General features: G+C 49.6%; 1 protein-coding gene across 1 annotated transcript in view; it reads left to right on the forward strand.

Moving 5' to 3' along the window:
* The first annotated feature begins 228 nt into the window (after window positions 1-228).
* SH3PXD2B (SH3 and PX domains 2B) overlaps window positions 229-19,283 on the forward strand; it is a 103,532-nt gene continuing 84,477 nt past the window's right edge. Inside the window, exon 1 of the mRNA XM_037801839.1 lies at window positions 229-431. Coding sequence (XP_037657767.1) covers window positions 357-431 — 75 coding nt within the window. The 5' untranslated portion in view covers window positions 229-356. The remainder of the gene's footprint in view (window positions 432-19,283) is intronic.

A 19,283-nucleotide genomic window follows, 5' to 3' on the forward strand; every position in this document is an offset into this window, starting at 1 on the left:
CCGCCCGCGGGCGCGGTGGCTCCGCGCCGGGACAAAGGCCCGGCGGGGCCGGACGTGGGCCGGCGGGGTCCGCGCGCCGGCGGGGGTGGGGGGCCGGGCCCTTTAAGGAGGGCGGGCCTGCGGCGCGGAGGGCGGGCCGGGGGGCGGGCGGTGGCGGCGGCGGCGGCGGCGGGGCCGGAGAGCGCGCGGAGCGAAGGGCGGCGGCGGCGGCGGCGGCAGCGGTGGTTCCTGCTGGGTTCGGCTGCGACTCGCGCTCAGTCCTCGACTGGCGGTCCGCGGCGGCGCGCGCCCCGCGCTCCCTGCACCCGCGCCCCCCGGATCCGCGCCCGGCCCCGCGGCGGGCGGGAGCAGCGGCCATGCCGCCGAGGCGCAGCATCGTGGAGGTGAAGGTGCTGGACGTGCAGAAGCGGCGGGTGCCCAACAAGCATTATGTGAGTACGGCGCGGCCCCCACGCCCCCCTCGATCTCGCGCCCCGCCGGGGGCGATCGTGTCTCCCTGAGTCTGAAAACTTCAGCCTCGGCCCATCAGTGGCTCGGCCCGGGTCTCTCCCGGCTCCTCCCCCTCCCCCTCCTCTCTTTTGCCCCGTTCTCCTCCTCGTCCCTTCCTCCCGCCTCGCCCCCCCCACCCCCACTCGCCTCTCTGCCTCCCCTCTTCCTCTTTCCATCTCCCCCTTGTCTCCCCACCCCTGGTGCTGCGCGTCTGAGAAGTCTGGCTCCAGCCGGTGCAGGGGACGGAGACACCGAGAGAGGGAGGGAGAAGGCTGTGCTCAGGCCGCCGGCCCTGTGCCTCCCCGCTGTCCAGAGGCGCTCACACCCGCAGGGCCCCGGCCACAGAGAGCCCCTCTAAGGAACCCACCATTTGGCTCCTTCTTTTTGGAGGAGCCAGGGCGAATCGGTGGAGGAAATTTCTGAGAATGGATTATTTGAGTGCCTGCATCTTTAAAGGGTTAAAAAACAATCCTTGCTCCTTCTCTCCAACAATGTCTGTTTAAAAATGGGCCAAAGTTTCCATCTGGTACCTCCCCCTGTGAAATGGGAATCTCCTTTAGAGCTGGAGAGGACTGGAGAAAATGGGCCAGTGGCGTCATCTTACAGATGTGAAGGTTGAGGCTCAAAAAGGTTGCAGGTACTAGAACAGAGTTGCATTCGGGCCTCCCCTGCCTCTGGGAGGTGTGCTGGGGCAGATGGTGACCTGCAGAGGGGAAGTGTCTTCCACAGCAGGCCATGTCCCCCGGTTCAGGTGGCCCTGGAACCACCCAGGAGGTTCTGGGTGAAGGGAAGTTGGGGATCTGGGGTGATGTACCCAGATGAGGCTTCCAGAGGGGCCTTTATACAGGAGGGAAGGGGGCTGTGGTGTCCCTGTGATGAGAAGTGGGTAGTGGCCTAGCCTGGCTACAGAGAAGTTAACCAAAAGAGCAAGAGAGAGGGAGGGGAAAAATCCTAACAAAGAAGTGCAGAACAATGAATAGAAAAGGGCGTTGGCTGGCTAAATTTGGCTCCTTGGCCTCCCTGGAGGTATTCTTTGGATCTGTTTTTTTTTTTTTAAGAGCCTCATTCTTATAAAGCAAATTTCCATGCCTGTCATGAATAGCCTGTAAAATTCCGAAAGGAGATTGACAGGATCCGCTCCATACTCTCTACCAGAAAGAGTGTGCTGTATGAGTCTCTATTGTTATTGGCTGAGCAGCCAGTTATTTAGCCCTTAGCCAGGTGGTAGGAAGCTATTTCCTGGACCTGTGGCATCTTTAAATAGAGTGAAGTTTCCCTTGATTTCAGAGCCAAACTAAATTATCTCCTTGCCCCTTTTTTCTTTCTTTCTTCTTTTTTTTTTTTTAACTGTTTCAAATGCTGCCAAATCTTGGTTTCTTGTTTGAGCTTGTTGAGTGTATAACTGAGTTGCCTCTTTGGTATGAAGATGGTTTTCACCAATATGGTTAACAGGAGGAAGTGTAGAATTCTCCACGTTGCCTCCAACCAGTTATTTGAGCTGGCAGAACCAGCGTAGATACAGCCGCTAAAGATTGAGCATGGTTATGCACTCACTCTCCTGTCTTCAGCTCAGGCAAAATACCAGACAGAGGTCCTTAAGCCCATTTTACGGATGAGGAAACCAATGCTCAGACAGCTGAGGTCCTGGGCCTGAGGTTATAGCCAGAGGCAGAGTAGGGATCTAAATCCAGGTCTGCTGATCCCAAAATGTGCTGTTCCTTCTTCCAGACCTTACTGCTTCCCAAATCCCACACCCCCATACTTTCCCTAAGCAGAGTCCTCTTAAAACTCAGGAAATCTGCCATCATCTGTGATCTCCCTGACACGTCCTTTCCTTAGTCAGATCCCTCCCTGCCACAGTTTTTTGAAAGCTCTGAACTGCTGCTATGAGAGTCATCTTTCTAAGCTTTCAACTGCTTTTCTGGGACCCCCTTAAGACAGATCTCAAGTACTAAAACAAGGGCTTTGAGTTGGATAAACCTGGGTTCTAATTTTAAACTCACAATTTCCTGGCTGTGTGGCCTCTCTGAACCTCATTTTTTTCATCTGGAAGATGGGTGTGATGGTACCTATTTCCTGGGGAGTGGGGAGACAGTGTATTTGGCAGGGATACATGTGACCAATAGTTCTCTTCTCCGTAGTGTTCATGTCACTATGACTGGGAACGTGCCAAAGTCACATGGGCAGGGATTTCATCAAGAACTTGTTTTTCTGCATGTAGTTTTAGTCACTGCTATGATTCAGGGGGCCCCTCTCCCTTCTAGCCGCCCTTGTGGTTGATCAGATGAAGACCAACCAGGGGTTGAACTGAGGCTTGAGTCAACCCCAAGAACAGAGAAAATTTAGTTCCATGCAATAGTGTCTGAATCCAGTAGAAACAGACTGCCAGCTCCTGTGCTCAACATTGGGCTCCCACAACCCCTGCCACTATGGCCTGGGCCTAGACTTTGACTCCCATTTGTTATCTCCCTTTCTGAACGTGGCCCAGCCACCCTGGAGAGATAGCATGAGCAGGGGAGGGGGACAGTCCTGGGCTCTGCCACTTCCTGCTGTGTGACCTCGGGCTGGTCACTTGACCTCTCTGAGCTCCAGCGTCCAAGATGTGCAAATTGTGAATACAACTACCTCCCTCTAGGGAAAGTTCCTCATCCTCAGCACTGTTGACGTTTTGTGCCAAGTTATTCTTAGCTATGGGTACCTGTCCTGTGCGTTGTAGGATGTTGAGCACATCCCTGGCCTCCACCCACCAGGTGCCAGGAGCAGCCCCCACCCAGTTGTGACAACTACAAATGTCTCAGACATTCGCTAGACATTGCCACATGTCCCCCTGGGGGCAAAATAGTCCCCCTCCCAACTTCCCTAGGATATTCAAGTCACTTGTGGAGAGTCTCAGTCCCCATACCCCCCAACTGCCCACCAGCTCTCTCTTCCCACTTGCGGCCTTCTCAGCCACCACCTGTTCGCCACTCGGTTACCTCGGAGGGAGCAGGTCATAGGTGCTGTAGAAGTCATTGGAGAGCTGCAGCTGGGCCACCTGTCCCCACTAAAGCAACATCCTCTCTGTTCTTAGCCCCAGGGGCCTCATTCACCAGTGGACAGATGTGGTGGGTAGGCCCAGGGCAAGTCACCAGCAAGGTGAGCAGAGGCAGATGCTCCCAGGGTGTCCGAAATCCTGAGAGTTGGGAGGAACTCATGTTGATGATAACATCAGCAATATTATTTTTGTTTGGAGAGGGCTGGAGCTGCCACCCTCTTTTGCAGTCAGGGAAGTGAAGACGTTTGAGGCTGCCACCTTCCCTGCCCGACAGCCCAGGGGTTTCTGAATGAATGACAAAGGGGCTTCCAAGTGTGACCTCCTCAGGACCCTCTCCCCAGCTGGGTTATCTTCCAACATGAGGGGAGGTGGAAGTGTTTCTTGTAGGTTTGGGGGGTTTGTTTGGATAGCCGCGCTTCCTGCACTGGAACAGTTTCCACAGGAGCATTTGGTTCAAAGAGAGTCCCCGTCAGCAGGGCTGTGAAGATGCTGACTGGCTCTGTTTTGTTTTCTTTAAATGTTAAAAAAGGAATAAGATAGTAGTAGCAATAATAATTATAATATAATGATGAAGTTTGATTAGCTGCCCTAGGGAAGTGCTGGATTAAACTTTTTGGGTATGTAGTCCTCAGGACAGCCCTTTAAAATAGGTTGTTTTTTATGACATTAATACAATATTTCAACTTAAATGATAAAAAGAGACAATAAAATAAATATCCATCTGTCAGCCAGCCAGCTCTGTCTGATCTTTACACTTTGTCATATTTGTTGCAGTTCTTTTTTATTATTTTTTAAGGAATAAAGCATTCCATATGCAAAGCCCCCTGTGGACCCTCCCTAACACCCCCTAACGGTATCCTGCATTTCTTTTTACCATTCCCATGTGCTTTTTAAAAACAGAGTAATAGATGTGGATTTTTTTCTTTAAGAGCTTCATTGAGGTGTAATATACATACCAAAAAATTCACCGGTTGTAAGTGTACACTTCAGTGAAGTTTAGTGAGTTTATAGAGCTGTGTAGCCATCACCACGATCCAGTTGTATAACATTTCTGTCACCCCCAAAAGATCCCTTGTGCCCATTTGTAGTCACTTCCCTTTCCCATCCCCAGCTTCATGCACCTTTTAATATTTTTACCTTTCTGACACTCCCCAATGTCTTGTATTATCTTGAGTCTTTTAAAACTATATAAAAACGTTAGGCTTTTGAGATCTTGGTTGATATGTGTAGTTCCAATTCATTTTAACTGCTGTTTAGTATTCCATTTCTAAGCATATCCCTAGTCATCCAGGCTTCTACTGGGGACTTGAGGATGTTTCCAACAGTTAACTGTCTTCCAGATCCTCCTTTGTACATAATCCCAGAGGCGGAATTGCTGGATATTTGGGGTTTGTGCATTTGCAGTTCTGCATTTTCATCCCAGCAACAGTGCCTGTGTTTCCAACTCTGCTCTGTCCTTGCTAACACTCTGTATTGTCAGCCTTTTTTGTTTTTGCAAATCTGGTGGATGCAAAATAGTATCTCAGAGTGGTGCTTGTTTTCATATTCCTGCTTGCTAGTGAGGTTGAACATCTTTTCATACCTTTATTGGCCACTTGAGTTTCCATTTCTGTGACGTGCCTCTTTTTCCCCTTTGCCCCTTTTTCTATTGAGTTATTTGCCTTCTAGTGATTTGCAGGATTTACTTAAGGCTTCAGGATACTAATCCTTATGCTAGTCACATTAGTGTTCCCCTTTTAGCAGTAAGGAGACTGGGGGCTCAGAGAGGTGGAGGGACGTGCCTGAGGTAACACAGCAGGGGGTGGCAGCAAGAGGCAGCCTTGGGAACCCACAAGTCAGGAGACCTCGGGTTGGTCACTTAGGTTTCTGGGGCCCTTATACAAATTTCCCCTTATAGGAGAAAGAGGGGCCATCCTGGCCCGTTCCCTCATCTCACCTGGATTCATTCAACCTGGGTTGATCAAGCACAAGCTGCTGCCAGCTCTTAGTCTTTCTCCTTGCTCTGAGGAAACTTCTTGGGCTGAGTGTGCCCTGCCAACCCGGAGACTCCCCTCCTCCATTTACCAGGCTCTAGGAGCCCAGAACTCAGAGTTCTTAGCAGCTGAGTTTTACAGGGTAAATCACACCATGAATAGGGGCTCAGGGCATTCTTGTCTCAGTCCTAGAGGTCACATCCGGCCAGCTAGCTCAGTGGTCTAGAACAACCCATGTGGGCCTGCTGCCCAAGTTAGCTTCATTCTGGTTTTCAGCCACCAGTCATTCCCACCCCCCATCCCTGGCACTCCTTTCTTGGAATTGGGCAGGGTAGGGCAGCAAACTTGAGTGGGAAGAATTTGGGTGTTAAAAGCAGACATATTTGGGTTGGAGTTCTGCCTGGCCTTGAACAACTCATTTAAACTACCTTCCCCCCTCAGCCTTAATTTCTACATCTGCAAAATGAGTGCAATGTCTTCCTGATAAGACTTTCAGGTCAATTCTTGCACCCACTCTATACTCCATCCCTGGCTGGTTTGGGGGGAAAAGACCAGCTACCAGCACATTTCTTACAACACATGGTCACTTTCATGGTGAAAAGACCTGATTTTGAATTCTCTTCAACCACTTCTGAGCCGGGTAACTTTGGAGAAGTGCTGCCTGAGGATCTGTAAAATGGGGGTAATAATCATACTTACCTGCAAGTTAGGGGGTGATTATTAAGGTTAGCTGGTTGTCCTGAGCCTGGTGCCTTCTATATAAACAGTTATCATTGAAAGTCATCTTCATCCTCATCCGAAGAGCCGGGATGACTCTCGCCATGCCTCTCTCTGGCCCCGAGGCATGCTGGGTGTTTTCATTCAGGAGGCACTGTGAAACCTGGCACCTGCTGAGGCTGGGAGCCAGCTGTGACCCAGGCAGAGCCCTGTTCCTGCCTGCTCTAGAGGTGGGTTCTTGTCATGCACTAAATCTTTGTCCCACCCAGTTAGTGTCCTCAGAGTTAGTGGCCTATAGGGCCCCTCAGACAGGTTTTGTAAATGGCCATGCTTCCTTCTGGTTGAGAAACAGCATGTGTCACGTGTTCATCGCAGAGGCAAGCTGTGCCGAGTGAGAGGCATGCGGGGTGCCCTGCTGGGGACCTCGCCACTCATGCCCCACTGTCCTGATCCCCCCACCCATGGGTGCAGGGAGGGCTCACCAACTCCCTCACTTTGTCGGATGGGTTGTCCTCTGCGGACAGTTTCCCATCCTGCCTCACTCACACTCCAGGCACCTGCATTTGTCTTGAGGTCAAAGGGGGTGGAGCTGTGATAGTTTCCAGTGATTTAAATGGCACTTTAGTTCAGATGTTTGAGTCTGTACCATTCAGAGGAAGTATGCCAGACTGCCTGGGTTCACATCCCTGCTCTGCCCCCTACCTACAAATTACTTACCCTCTCTGGGCCTCAGTTTCCTCATCTGTAAAAGGGGGATCGTAATCATTCCAATTTCATAGGCTAATGTGAGGATTAAGCAGGCTTAGTGTAGAGTTAAGTCCTCCCTAACTGGTAGCTATTTTAACAGTGTACAAACATGGTATTGTTATGATAGTAAAAAGTTGCTAACCACATAAATAACCATCAATAGAGAACAAGATAAATAAAATATATTACATGCATATGCCAGAACACCATCATGATGGTGAAAATGTATTTCGTCTTCTGTCATGGGACTATTAGATGATAAGAGCTGGTTGCAAAACAACCAGGCTGATTCTCCACCTGATTAAAAATGAAGGATGAAAATGTGTATCTAGGTAAGCACAGAAAAACAGATAATAAAATATATACCCCCCCCTCCTTTTTTTTTTTTTTTTTTTTTTTGGCTTGTCTGTGCCTTTTTCTGTTTTCCAAATGTTCCACAGTGAACACATACTCCTTTTTTTAGTAAAAATAAAATACAGTGAATGCTCATTTAAAAAAAAAAAGCAGCAACAGTGCCAGGCTGTGGCGGCTCCAGCAAGGTTCCCACATCCTGCCACCCATCCAGTCCCAAAGCGCTGGGATTCTCTGGGCTCAGCCAGGCTGTGGTGGCCTTCTCAGGGAGCTGGCCTTGGAGAAGTTCCCCCCATGCCTGCCGCAGAGGGAGGTCTCTCTGGATGTGACTTTCCGGCCCATGAGCTGAAGAGGTGGAAGAGATGAGTTTAAAATGCCTGGGCAGATGCTGTTCTAGTTAAAATGCTCCTTGCTCAGCGGGGTTAGGCCCTTCTAGTTCTCACAGCTGAGCAGGGGTTGGAAAGAACTGCAGGCCTGAGCCCCACAGGCCAGGTGCCATCTGTACCCCAAGGTCATGAGGCCTCCAGAAAAGGTTAGAGGTGCACCCGTCCATCCGTCTACCCCACTCCCCTGGGCATTTCCTGCATCCTCTTGGCTGCACGGGAGTCGGCCAGCGGCACCATCGTCACCCTGCCAAAAGAGGAGGACGAGAAGGGCCACACACTGCTCAGTTGTGCTCATCTGTGACACTCATATCCTGGTTGCAAACTGGGCACTTTTTTTCCTTGGGGAAAGAGCTGTGGTAGGGGGAACAGTCCTGCTCTGCGTGACTCAGTCTTCCCCTTCCCCTCGGAGACGAAGGCCAGCTGTGGGCCACTGCAGCTGCAGGAAAGGGAGCCGCCACTGAGCAGCCTGTTAGTCTGGTGGGTTCCACCGGGGAGCCGTGAGCACCCACCCTTGGCCAAAGAACAAGACAATGATGGTTGCGAGCATGGTTTCTGCAGCCCCAGAAGCTGGGATCTAGCCCTGGTTCTGTCATTTACTCACTGTTGGCCCTGGGCCTTCTCCTCTGGAAAGCGGGTGGTTTAACTGGGAAGCTCAGAAGAGCTTTTGTGCAGAGGGCCTGAGGAGGGCCCCTGCAGGGGTGGCTGTCCCCTGGAGTTTCCCAGGCCTGGGTTATGCCCAGAAGTGAGGCCCCGGGGTGTGCCTTTCTTGGAGCCCTCTTGGAGGCACGGCCGTGGGTGCAGCTGGCATTCTCTGTCCCCCAATGTGATGTGAGAGCTGGCTAATGTGATAGACCCAGGAGGCTCAGTGTTTCCAGCAGCAGCTCAGCAGGCCGGGATGGTGTGGCTGAACTCTCCAGGACCCACCCCAACCCCTAGCTTTACTACAAGCTGTCGTTCCTCCACTCCATTTTCCAAACTGCAGAGCCTTCTCCCCCCGTTCCTTGCTGGCCCAGATACAAGCCTACGAGGAGGCAGGGTTGACACCAAGCATCTTCTTCAAGGGACTAGAAGGGTGTCTGGTGTGTGGGGGTGGGGAGGGGGAGGGTCTCTCCCCTGCTTTTTACAGCCCTGTCTCAGGCCTAACTGGGGCCTGTGGTTACCAGGTGTAGCAAATAAAAATACAGGCTGCCCAGTTAAGTTGGAATTTCAGATAAATGTGCAACATTTGGGACATACTTAGACCAAAAACGTATTTGTTGTTTATCCAAAATTCATGTGTTACTGGACATCCTGTATTTTATCTGGTACCCCTGCCAGAACAACCACTTAAAAAAAAAAAAAAAAAAAAAAAAAGCAACAACAACCAAGAAACTTTCTCATTTTGTAATATCAACAATCTTTCTTGAGAATTTACTAAATAAATATAAGTCCTTCCAGGTACTTTTTGTTAGTTTGTTTTTCTTAATTTCTTTTTTTCCTGAATACCCATTTTCACTAAAATATTCAACAGTGATTCTACTTTTTATACTAAGGTTCATATACTCTTTATTGCAGAATAACATGCTTGTCAATAATTACATGGTTGAAGAGCGATAAGTAAAAATACCTTGAATTATTCTTCCACATCATGTGGAAAATCCAATACTTTTTTAACTTTTTATTTTGAAATAATTTCAAACTTCAGGACAGTTGCAAAAATAATACAAAACCTATACAGTGAATTCCAATATACCCCCCACCCCGTTACCGAGATCCATCGTTTGCCACATTTGTCAGATCATTATATCTATCTGTCTGTCTGTCTGCCCTGTATCTGCTTACCTATTTCTAAACATTTGAGCATAGGTTGTAGGTATCATCAGGTGCCACGTGCTTCTAAGCACAGGGAGGATGTATAGAGAAGTGAACCAAGGATTCAGACCTCAAGGAGGTGAGCGTCTGAGAAAGACAAGCAGGTAAACGGGTGATTTCAGGGTTCATCTCACCCCGGGAAAGGAGCAGAGGCCTGTACCTTTGTTTGGGTTTGGAGGATCTTGGACTTACCTTGGGGAAGGTGGCACAGCACAGGTGATCCATGGCTGAGCACAAAGGACAGGTGGGGTATCGCCAAGTGAAGAGTAAAAGAATTTCAGGCAGAGAGGTAGAAACCATGGCATGTGGCTTGCTTGACAAAGCAGGAGTGATTTGGAGATGAAGCTGGTGGGTATTTGGGGGCCAGAAGGACCTGGGGGCTCCTGTGGGGAGCAGTACCACAGAAGGATGTAAGGTCTATCCCCCACCCCAGGAAGGCCATGGGTACATTTGGGATGGGAGGCTAGGGCTCAAGACTAGAGGGGTTCCAAGATGGAAGTAGTTGGGAAGAACTGATACTCAGGGACACTCCCCATGCTTGATGGGTAGGTAAGAAGGCCTTTCCCAAGAGAAGGGAAGGAGCTGGCTTCCATCCCAGGGCTGCCAGTGGAACACAGACAAGCACAAGGCGGCTGGAGGGAGAGAGCCCCTGTCCAAAGTGGGGGGCTATGTGTGGGCAACGGAGATGAAGTTGGGGGGTGGAGAGGCAATGTTGGAGGGACCTGTGGAAGCCAGTGGAAATTCTGAAATTTGGGAAGGTTTACATAACTCCAGACTTGTTTGTTCTCAAGGCTCAATAATAGTATTATTATTATTATTTTCAAATATGAATATTATTTGTCATTTACCTGAGTGTCTATTATGTGCTCAAGGCTTTTCATGCTTTATGATTACTCAGGATTCTTGGGTTGCAAGTGACAGAAGCAAATATGACTAAATTAAGCCAAAGGGCTTGTATTGGAAAGATGCAGCTAATGAATGGAGGGGCGAGCTCAGCACCCAGGTTTTGGAAAGGACCTGGGCAGCCAGAGACATCCAGGGCATAACCAGAGGCAGCCGCCGTTCCATCCTTTTTCTGTCCTTATGGCCATTCAAGTGGCCTCTTCCAGGAAGAGAGAGACTGATTGGCTCAGCCCTGGCCAGGGAAGGGCAGGATGTCGTGATTGACAGTCCGTGAAAACTGCAAGTGGGGCTGGGTAGTGGCCGAAGGAGATGCAGGACAGGTGTTGCTGGAAGAAGGGAGCATGGGACCTGGACAGGAAGAAACAGTAAATGTCTGCTGTGTAGGTACGGTTATTAGCCCATTTCACAAATATGGAAACTGAGGCTCAGACAGGGGAAGTGATTTGCCCTGGATCACACTTGGCTTTAGTATCTATCATTGACTGTAAATAAGGGTACAGTCCACTCAGCCCCCAGACTTGAAGGGAGAGCGTGCCTTAAAGCACCCACGGGTGGTACCTTGTGTTCTGCTTAGCTAAGCAGAAGTGCACCGACCCCCCCCCCCCCCCAGGGGCACTGGCAGAGAAAGCTTGAAACCCACATCATGATGTCATCATTTCCTCCTCCCCTAGCCAAGGTGTGAATCAGCAGCCTTGTGGCTCTGGGCCACCCTTGGCTTCCGGTCAGTTCCACAGATGTGGGTTTAATCGTCTGGCGGGGGCCAGGCTTGGCCCAGTGCTGGAGAGAGGCTGAAATGACCGGTCACAGTCCTTGTCCTCACAGAGGTCACCATCTGTTAGGAAAACATCACCATAGGATAAGGGCTGCAGTAGAGCATGGGAAGGAGCTGGCAGGACAGGGCAAGGGTTGGAGGCCTGGGATGGCCGTTCCCTGCTGGGACAGAGATGTGCACTCTGAGCTGGGGACAAAAGGAGCTGGGTGTTCTGGGATGGCAAAGGCAGAGGAGCAGAGGGGTTCTTAACTGGGGTAGAACTCAGAGGGTCCTTGGACTTGGAAGGAGGAAATTATGTCTTTATTTTCAGTAACCTCTAAATGAAATTAGGGTAGCCTTCTATTATGTAAATGAGGGTAACACCCCTTGGTGATATTTTTGTAATACCTGTGACTGCACCCATAATTTCATATCATTTTACGTTTATTGCATGTATCCCAAGATATTATTTATACTTATCACTACTTCAAAATTGTGGTATTAGACCTGCCCCTGATTTTGTTGTTTATTGAGTTAATAAAGAAATACATGCATTCCTGTGCTGTAGTTTTGCTTTTTAAAATATGTTGATAGTTGTAATTCAGTAGAATAGTTTCATTTTGAATCGTCTGTGTTTTCTTTTATTTATTTTTAAATTATTCTGAGAAGGGGTCCCTCGGTTTTCATCAGATTTCCAGAGGGGTCCATGTCTCCAAATAAGATGAAAGACCCCTGGATGGAAGTTTCAGGGTTTGGGCTAGGAAGCCAGAGGGCATGGCTGTGTGACCTTGAGTAAGGCATGTAACCTCTCTGTGCCTCGGTTTCCTCATCTGTAAAATGAGGATAAGAGTAGCTCCTGTTGTGCATTATTTCATGTAAAGGGTTTAGAGCAGTGCCTGGCACATAAAAATCTAAATAAACAGTTACCTATTACCACCATTATCCTTTTTTTTTTTTTTAACCATACCACCAATTTCTGACCATGATCTGCATTTTTTCAAGCAGTCCCCAAAGAAATGACACAGACAGTCTGTAATGACCACACGCTAAGACTCATCTGCTAAATGAACCACCTAGGATGCACCCCTGTAAGATTTAAAGCAGTTTTCCCCAGAGATTCACATATTTGGATATTTGGCAGAGTGGTAATTTTTTAAGTGTTGAAAGCCTAAATATTTATCCCTAGCAGCATGATTAACTAAATGCTATGTAGTCCCACAATGGGCTATTAAGGACGTGTTCAAAGAATTTGTCTGAAATGGGGAAATGCTCAGCATATAATTAAGTGAAAAAGACAAAGCATATATGTAGAGTCATCTTAATTTTGAAAATTATTTCTAGGTATAGAAAAACAGCCGGGGAAGAAATATTCCCAGAGCATCATCTCTGGTGGTGGAAATGTGGACAGTTTTTAAGACCTCGGGGTCTGTGGTCAGACCGTTCATTACCAGCTGGGGTGAAGGGTCACCGAGCCTCCTGAGCCTTGTTTTCTTCCACTGCAGACTGGGAATGGTAATAGTGCCAACCTCGTAGAATTGTCGCTGCTCAATCACATTAAGCACATTCTGGACCCTCCATCGCTGCTTGCGATGACGTTATATTTTATATTGTAGTCTGTTGTTATGTACGATGCAGAGTTTCTCTAGAGTGGAAAGGGCAGTCTGGGAAGGCTTCTGGACGGAGGGAGGAGGAGGGTGCTCTGTTTCCCTTTCTCCCTTCCTTCCTCTTATAGGCTTGTATATGAAGCGTGAGAAGGGGCGGAAAAGTCCACACAGGGCTTGATTTGGAGGGACTTGGGGGGCTTGTTCTGCCAGATTAGGAGCTCAGCAGGAAGGGCTGTGGGAATAGTCAGGGGTACCCACAGAACCTGACCGTTGGGAAACAGACACAATTTCCTTTGGAAAAAGAGGCTTCTTGGCTTTACGAAGTTTGAAACCTACGTATGCAGCCCCCCTATTTTATCTGGTGCAGGGAGCTCCCCTCCCCTTATGACCTCCCCCCAACTCGCAATAAGTAGTTGCTGCAAGGTCTGAGATCTCCCTCCCTCTACAATCTCTTGTAGCTCTTTTCCCCTTCTCTGTACCATAAGCCCAGTGGGTTGGGAGAATGAGGCTGGAGTTGGAAGGAGGGGTTTTAAAGGAAGTAAGTACCCTGGGCCAACTTGGTAGTCCTCTTTCGGGGCAGCCCTGCCTGTCACCCCACCAGGCACCCAGCTTTGATGCCGAGGCTCCCAGGGGACCAGCCCCATCATACACCCTCACATTGGGCTCCAGCCATGTGTTCGCTTGTCTCATTCTCTCCTGGGAGGCCCTCAGTGCCTCATAGTCCAGGGTGTGACCCCCTGTTTTGTTTTCAGGGCCTGGCCCAGAATTGGTGCCCAGCCTGTTTCTAGTTCTTGAACATAGCTGTAATTGCCTGGTTCCTCTCAGTCCCAAGGTCCTGTGATTCCAGGGGAGTAGCTGCTGGAGTCTTTGGGAGCTGAAATGGGATCAGATTCCACGTGACAATCCCCCACTAGCCCCAGGCTGTGCCAGGTGTCCTAGTGGTGAGGGCACAAGCTTCCGAGGCAGCCAGACCTGGGTTCTAATCCTGGCTTTGCCACTTTCCTGCTGTGTGCTTTGGGGTGGTGTTCCCAGTTTGCTAATGGTGCCGTTATCCAAAATACCAGAAATGGATTGGCTTTTATAAGGGGGGTTATTTGGTTACAAATTTACAGTCTGAAGGCCGTGAAAATGTCAAAGTTAAGGCACCAACATGAGTATACCCTCACCAAAGGAAGGCCAATGGCATCTGGAAAACCTCTTTTAGCTGGGAAGGCACGTGCTGGCGTCTGCTGATCCAGGTTGTGTTCCAGTTCCTCTCTCAGCTCCTGTGCATTCTTCAAAATGTTGCTCTTGGGGCATTTTGTCCTCTTAGCTTCTCCGGAGCAAACACTGGGCTAATATCTCCAAAGCATCAGCAAAAGGCTGCCTTCAATGGCCGTCTCCAAAAGTCTCTCTAAGCTGCAGCAGCACTGAGCTCCTTCTGTTTGAGCTTTTGTAGGGCTCCAGTAAACTAATAAAGACCCACACTGAATGGTCGGGGCCACAGCTCCATGGAAATAATCTAATCAAAGGTATTACCCACAGTTGGGTGGGGCACATATCCATGGAAACAGCCTAATCCAAAGATTCCAACCTAATCAACACTAGTATGTCTGCCCCCACAAGATTGCATTAAAGAACATGGAGTTTTGGGGGACATAACACATCCAGACTGGCACAGGTATGTTCCTCAGCTTTTCAGAACCCCAGTACCTTCTTCTATAAACGGGGAGTTGGAGTCACCACAGTGCCTGACATATCGTAATAATCAAGGGAAGAGTAATTGTAGTTCTTAGTCTAGCTCAGCAGGCACAGAGCATCCTCTAACCCCCTGGGCTGCTATTAGGTTGAACCATATGAAATAGTATTTGACCATTTTTGATCCATAGATGCTATGCTGTCGAATCCTTAACTGTCACCCCCACTAGGCAGCCACTGCTGTCACCCCATTTTGCAGCTGAGGAAACGGCTGAGATAGGCCACGCAGCTGGGAAGTCATAGGGCCAGGGTTTGAACCCAGGTGGTGTGAGGGGCTGGGCAGGGTCAGAACTCTAGTTTTTAACAGGCACCCCAAGTGTACTGAGCATCCAGGTTAGAGAACCTTGTTTTGGGGTTGCAAGCATGATGGGGTCATTATAAAGCACCTCCTACTTGCCAGCGCAGTGCTTAGCGCCACGCGTGTGGCCACCGTCACTCCTGGCAACAGAAGATTGCCCAAGGTCACTGGGCTGCCAAGTGGTGGAGGCAGAATTCGAACTCAGCTCTGCCAGTCTCAGGAGCCAGGGGAAACAAATGCAGTTGCTTATGGTCCACACTACTTATTTGTCATCTATCTGATCCTCTTGGTTAGGAGTCAAGCAGACCTGGGTTCAAGTTCCAATACCCTTCCTAACCAGCTATGTAATTTGGGGAAAGTGACCTAATCTCTCTGAACTCAGTTTTCTCTGCTGTGAAATGGTTGGATAATAAGCTCCACTCCACGAAGCTTCCATGAGAGCATAATGCTGGGGATTTAGCAAGTGCTCATTAGGTGTTGGTCCCGGTCTACAGAACTCCTACTCATCCCTCAAGGCCCAGAGCAGTTGTTTCTTCATCTGGAAAGCCTCCCCTGGCTCTGCTAGCAGAGTTAGCCCTCATCCCTTCTGTGCTCCCCTGGCAGATGTAAAGGACTTAGGTGGAGTCTTGGTTTCCTGGAGCTACCATAACAAATTACCACAAACTGAGTGACTTAAAACAATAGAAATTTCTCTCTCACAGTTCCGGAGACCAGAAGTCTGAAATCAAGGTGTCAGTAAGGTTGGATCCTTCTGGAGGCTCTGAGGGTGAATTCATTCTGTGCCTCTGCTAGCTTCTAGTGGCTGCCAGCAACCCTTGGCAACCCGTGGCTTTTAGCTTCCTACCTCCAAACCTGACATCACTTTTACATTGCCTTCTCCTCTGAGTTTTCTCTTTTCCTGTCTCTTATAGGGCCCTTGCCATTGGGATTTAGGGTCCATCTGAGTAACCCATCTCAAGATCCTTAGCTTATTTGGAAATGGAAAAGACCTGGTTCCAAATAAGGACACTGGTTATAGGATCTGGGTATTAGGACATGGTTATCTCTTTTGGGGGACCACCCTTTAACCCACCACACCCCACCAAAAGGGAGAGAAGGAAAGCACATCAGGCAGCTGTGAGACAATTCTAGTATCTTCTCTTTTGAGCACCCACTGTGTGCCGGCCACAGTACTGAGCTCTTTAGTTATGAACTGAGACCCATCTGACCACACAGCCTGGGTTTTTCCTTCCATGTCACATACGCTGACTTGGATCCCAGCTCTGTCAGGTGCCAGTTATGTGACCCACCATTGGCCCTTTCTCAGTCTCCCAATCCAGTGGCATCCCATAAATGAAGTACTTAGCATAGTGCCCAGTAAGTACAATAACTGAGGCCCATTTTGATTCTTACTCATTACTTGGGGGACATGTGTAGTTTCTACTTTGCCGTCTTTATTGCATGCTCCTGGAGGACAGGTCCCAGCCAAAACAGAGCTTTTTCCCCTGCTTCCTGGATGCCTCGCACATAGTAGGTGCTGTTAATGGCTACCCAATTCTCCCCAAGCAGCCCCATCAACACAGGAGAGACCCCCAGGCTTGAACCCCTTCAGGCCCAGCTCCAATCCCCACAATGGCCATCTCCTCTCGGGCCCAGCAGCCTTGGCGATCTCATCACACCCTCCGTGCCTGCCCTGGAGGCTTTCCTAGAAAGCTGGCCTTCAGGTTGGTTTCGGCAGAGTCTGGGCTCCAGCTGCCAGCACCTCTGCTTGCCATTGGAACGCTCCCCGTGCCGCCTTGGGCCAGATGTGTGCGAGAAGCGGGACGTGAGTTGGCAGCCAGCGGTCGCGGCTGGAGCTGCACAACCTGGACTGGTGAGCGTTTTCCACCAGTTCAGCATCTCAGTCTGGAAGCTCGCCTGGGCTGGCCTGGAAGGGCCTCTTGCCACCCACCCCTCTGGATAAGACTCCATCAGTTAGGTCGGCTCAGAGGGTGGGCAGCACCGTATATGTGAGTGCGCATTTGCTTGGAGGGGGTTGTTGTCTGGTCTCCCAGCCTGACATTTCTGACTTTTCCTTTCGACATATCTTACATCACAAGATTTGAGTTGGCCCGGGGAGGTGGTTACTCAGTCCAAGCCTTCCCTTTTCTCATTCCTGTAATGGGGTTATTAGTGAGCGCACTGGAAGTGTTCTGTGTGCCAAGCACCTGTCATGCATTAGCTCATTCAATCCTCAGTCACCTCTGTAAGGTAGTTGCTATTATTCTCTCCATTTTACAGATGAGGAAATAGAGGCTCGAAGCCGTGACGTGACTTGCAAAGTTGCACAGTGGCTTGAAGCCTTGGAGTTTTTGAGATTCAAACCTGAGTACTTTAAAGCCAGTGCCTGTCTGTCTGTCTCTCTTTTTTTTTTTTTTTTTTTGAACACCTGACATTAAATGATATTAAGGAATGATTATTATTTTTAATTTCTAAATTTACGTGCATGCAGTAAAATCCCCTTTTTTGGTTAACAGTTCTAGGAGTTTTGACACGTGTAGTTTCTTGTAACCACCCCCCATTCAGGGTAAAGAACAATTCCAGCACCACAAAAAATTCCCTTTGGCTGGACTTCCTCTTAATTGCATGGGACTGTGCTTCTACATGTAGTTCAAACTGCCCCCATGGTATTATTTGCTTCTCCGTTGCCCATTCGGAGACGCCTTGGGATGAGATGTGGACTTCTCTCCCAGGATCCGGTTCCTGGGTGCAGCCCTCCTCTGTAACAAAGGCAGTTGTGTTTCTGGTCCCCTTGGTACTTTGGCTGTTCATTCGGCCATTTCAAGAGCATTGTTATTCTCTAGAAGCACAGAGTCTCGAATGAAGTCACCTTGGTTTTTGACTGTGTGGCCCTGTGTTGGTTTTTTGTCTGTCTTCCTGCCTGTCTGCCTGCTTCTCTTCCACCAGACAATTCCTGAGATCCCAGGCTTTGGGGAGGGGGGCTGTGGTGAACAAGACAGGCCTGGTCCCTCCCCTTGAGGACTCCCGAGGAGGGGGCAGTGACAGTCACACAGACGGACCACAACACCCAGAGGAACGTGTGCTCGAGAGCCCCCAGCATCTGTAGGAACATGGAGAATGGGGGCCAGACCCAGGCTGGGGGTATCCAGGAAAGCTTCCTAGAGGAGGTGACCTCTAAGCTGACACCTGAAACATGGAGAGAAGTGGAGCAGGCAAAAGAAAAGTGTTCCAGCTGGAGGAAATGACGTGCAGAGGCTGGAAGGACAGGCCAAAGCGGGAAGCAGGGGGTAGATTGCAGGGGACTCTACCCCCACGCTGTGCAATGTATTATCTCTCTCCGCACAAGGCCCAAAGCTCTAGGAGGGCAGGGGCTTCCATCTTCCTCATTCTTGGCCATGTCCCCAGCCCTTGAACAAAGCCTGGTATACAGCAGGTGCTCTGTGCATATTTGCCAAATGAAGGAATTTTTTCAGGACGAACTGAGGAGTTTGAAGCAGGGGAGAAACATGATCAGAGTTTTCTTAGAGAGAGACCGTCCCTCTTCCATCTCCACCTCCACCTCCCAGCCCATTCCACCTCTGCACATAGGTAAAATCAGAGCCTTTCAGCTCCATCATCCACCCAAGCAAGTGTCACCAGCGAGTGTCACTGTGGGCCGTCTAGACAAGGAGCAGCTGCAACACGGCACTAAACCCAGAGTGTCTCATCTGACACTAAACACCACAAGCACTTGTGTTTGGGCCCCATTCCAAGCATTTGCTTAATTGAAAAGACTGAAGAAAAAAAAAAAAAGAAAAATTGGCAGACAGCCACCTCCAGTGTTTTTGCTTGCTGCAGTGCCTGAGCTTGATGGTTCCTGACTTGGGGACAGGAAGGCACTGGCCTGGGGCCTGGAGAGTCGAGGCCTGGCCTCAGGGAGGCTGGGAGGGAGGCAGGACTTCAGAGGCTGACAGGGCTGCAATTGAATATTGCCTCGCCCACCTCCCAGTTGTATGACTCTAGCTGTGTCACTTGGCCTCTCTATGCCTCAGTTTCCTTGACTCTAACTCTAAAGTTCTTACCACCCTCCTAGACGGTGGGGTGTAAGGATTGGGCATGGTGTATGTAAAGCAGGCACGTTCCCCAAAATGGTAGCCAGTATTGTTTTCCCCCCACCTCCACCCCCATTTACCAAGGGGTGTTGACTGGATCCCGCCCAGCTCTGACATCTCATGACTCCCTTCTAGGTCTCAGGGGCATTGTCACACCTGGCACCCTTTGTCCAAAGGTCAATTTCATTTACCTTCTTCAGAAAAGATAAATATATGCCCTTCAGCACTGCCAGTGGCAGTCCCGTTCTGGGGTGTTGGGAAATCAAGCTGCAGAGTGTTGCAATTCCAAAAAGAGTTTGGGAGCACTGACCTATATAGGCCAGATGTTGGACAGATGGCTGGGGAGAGTCAGATCGGAACCAAAGGGAACTC

The sequence above is a fragment of the Choloepus didactylus genome, chromosome 13 (genome assembly GCF_015220235.1).
Source record: "Choloepus didactylus isolate mChoDid1 chromosome 13, mChoDid1.pri, whole genome shotgun sequence".
NCBI lineage: Eukaryota > Metazoa > Chordata > Mammalia > Pilosa > Megalonychidae > Choloepus > Choloepus didactylus.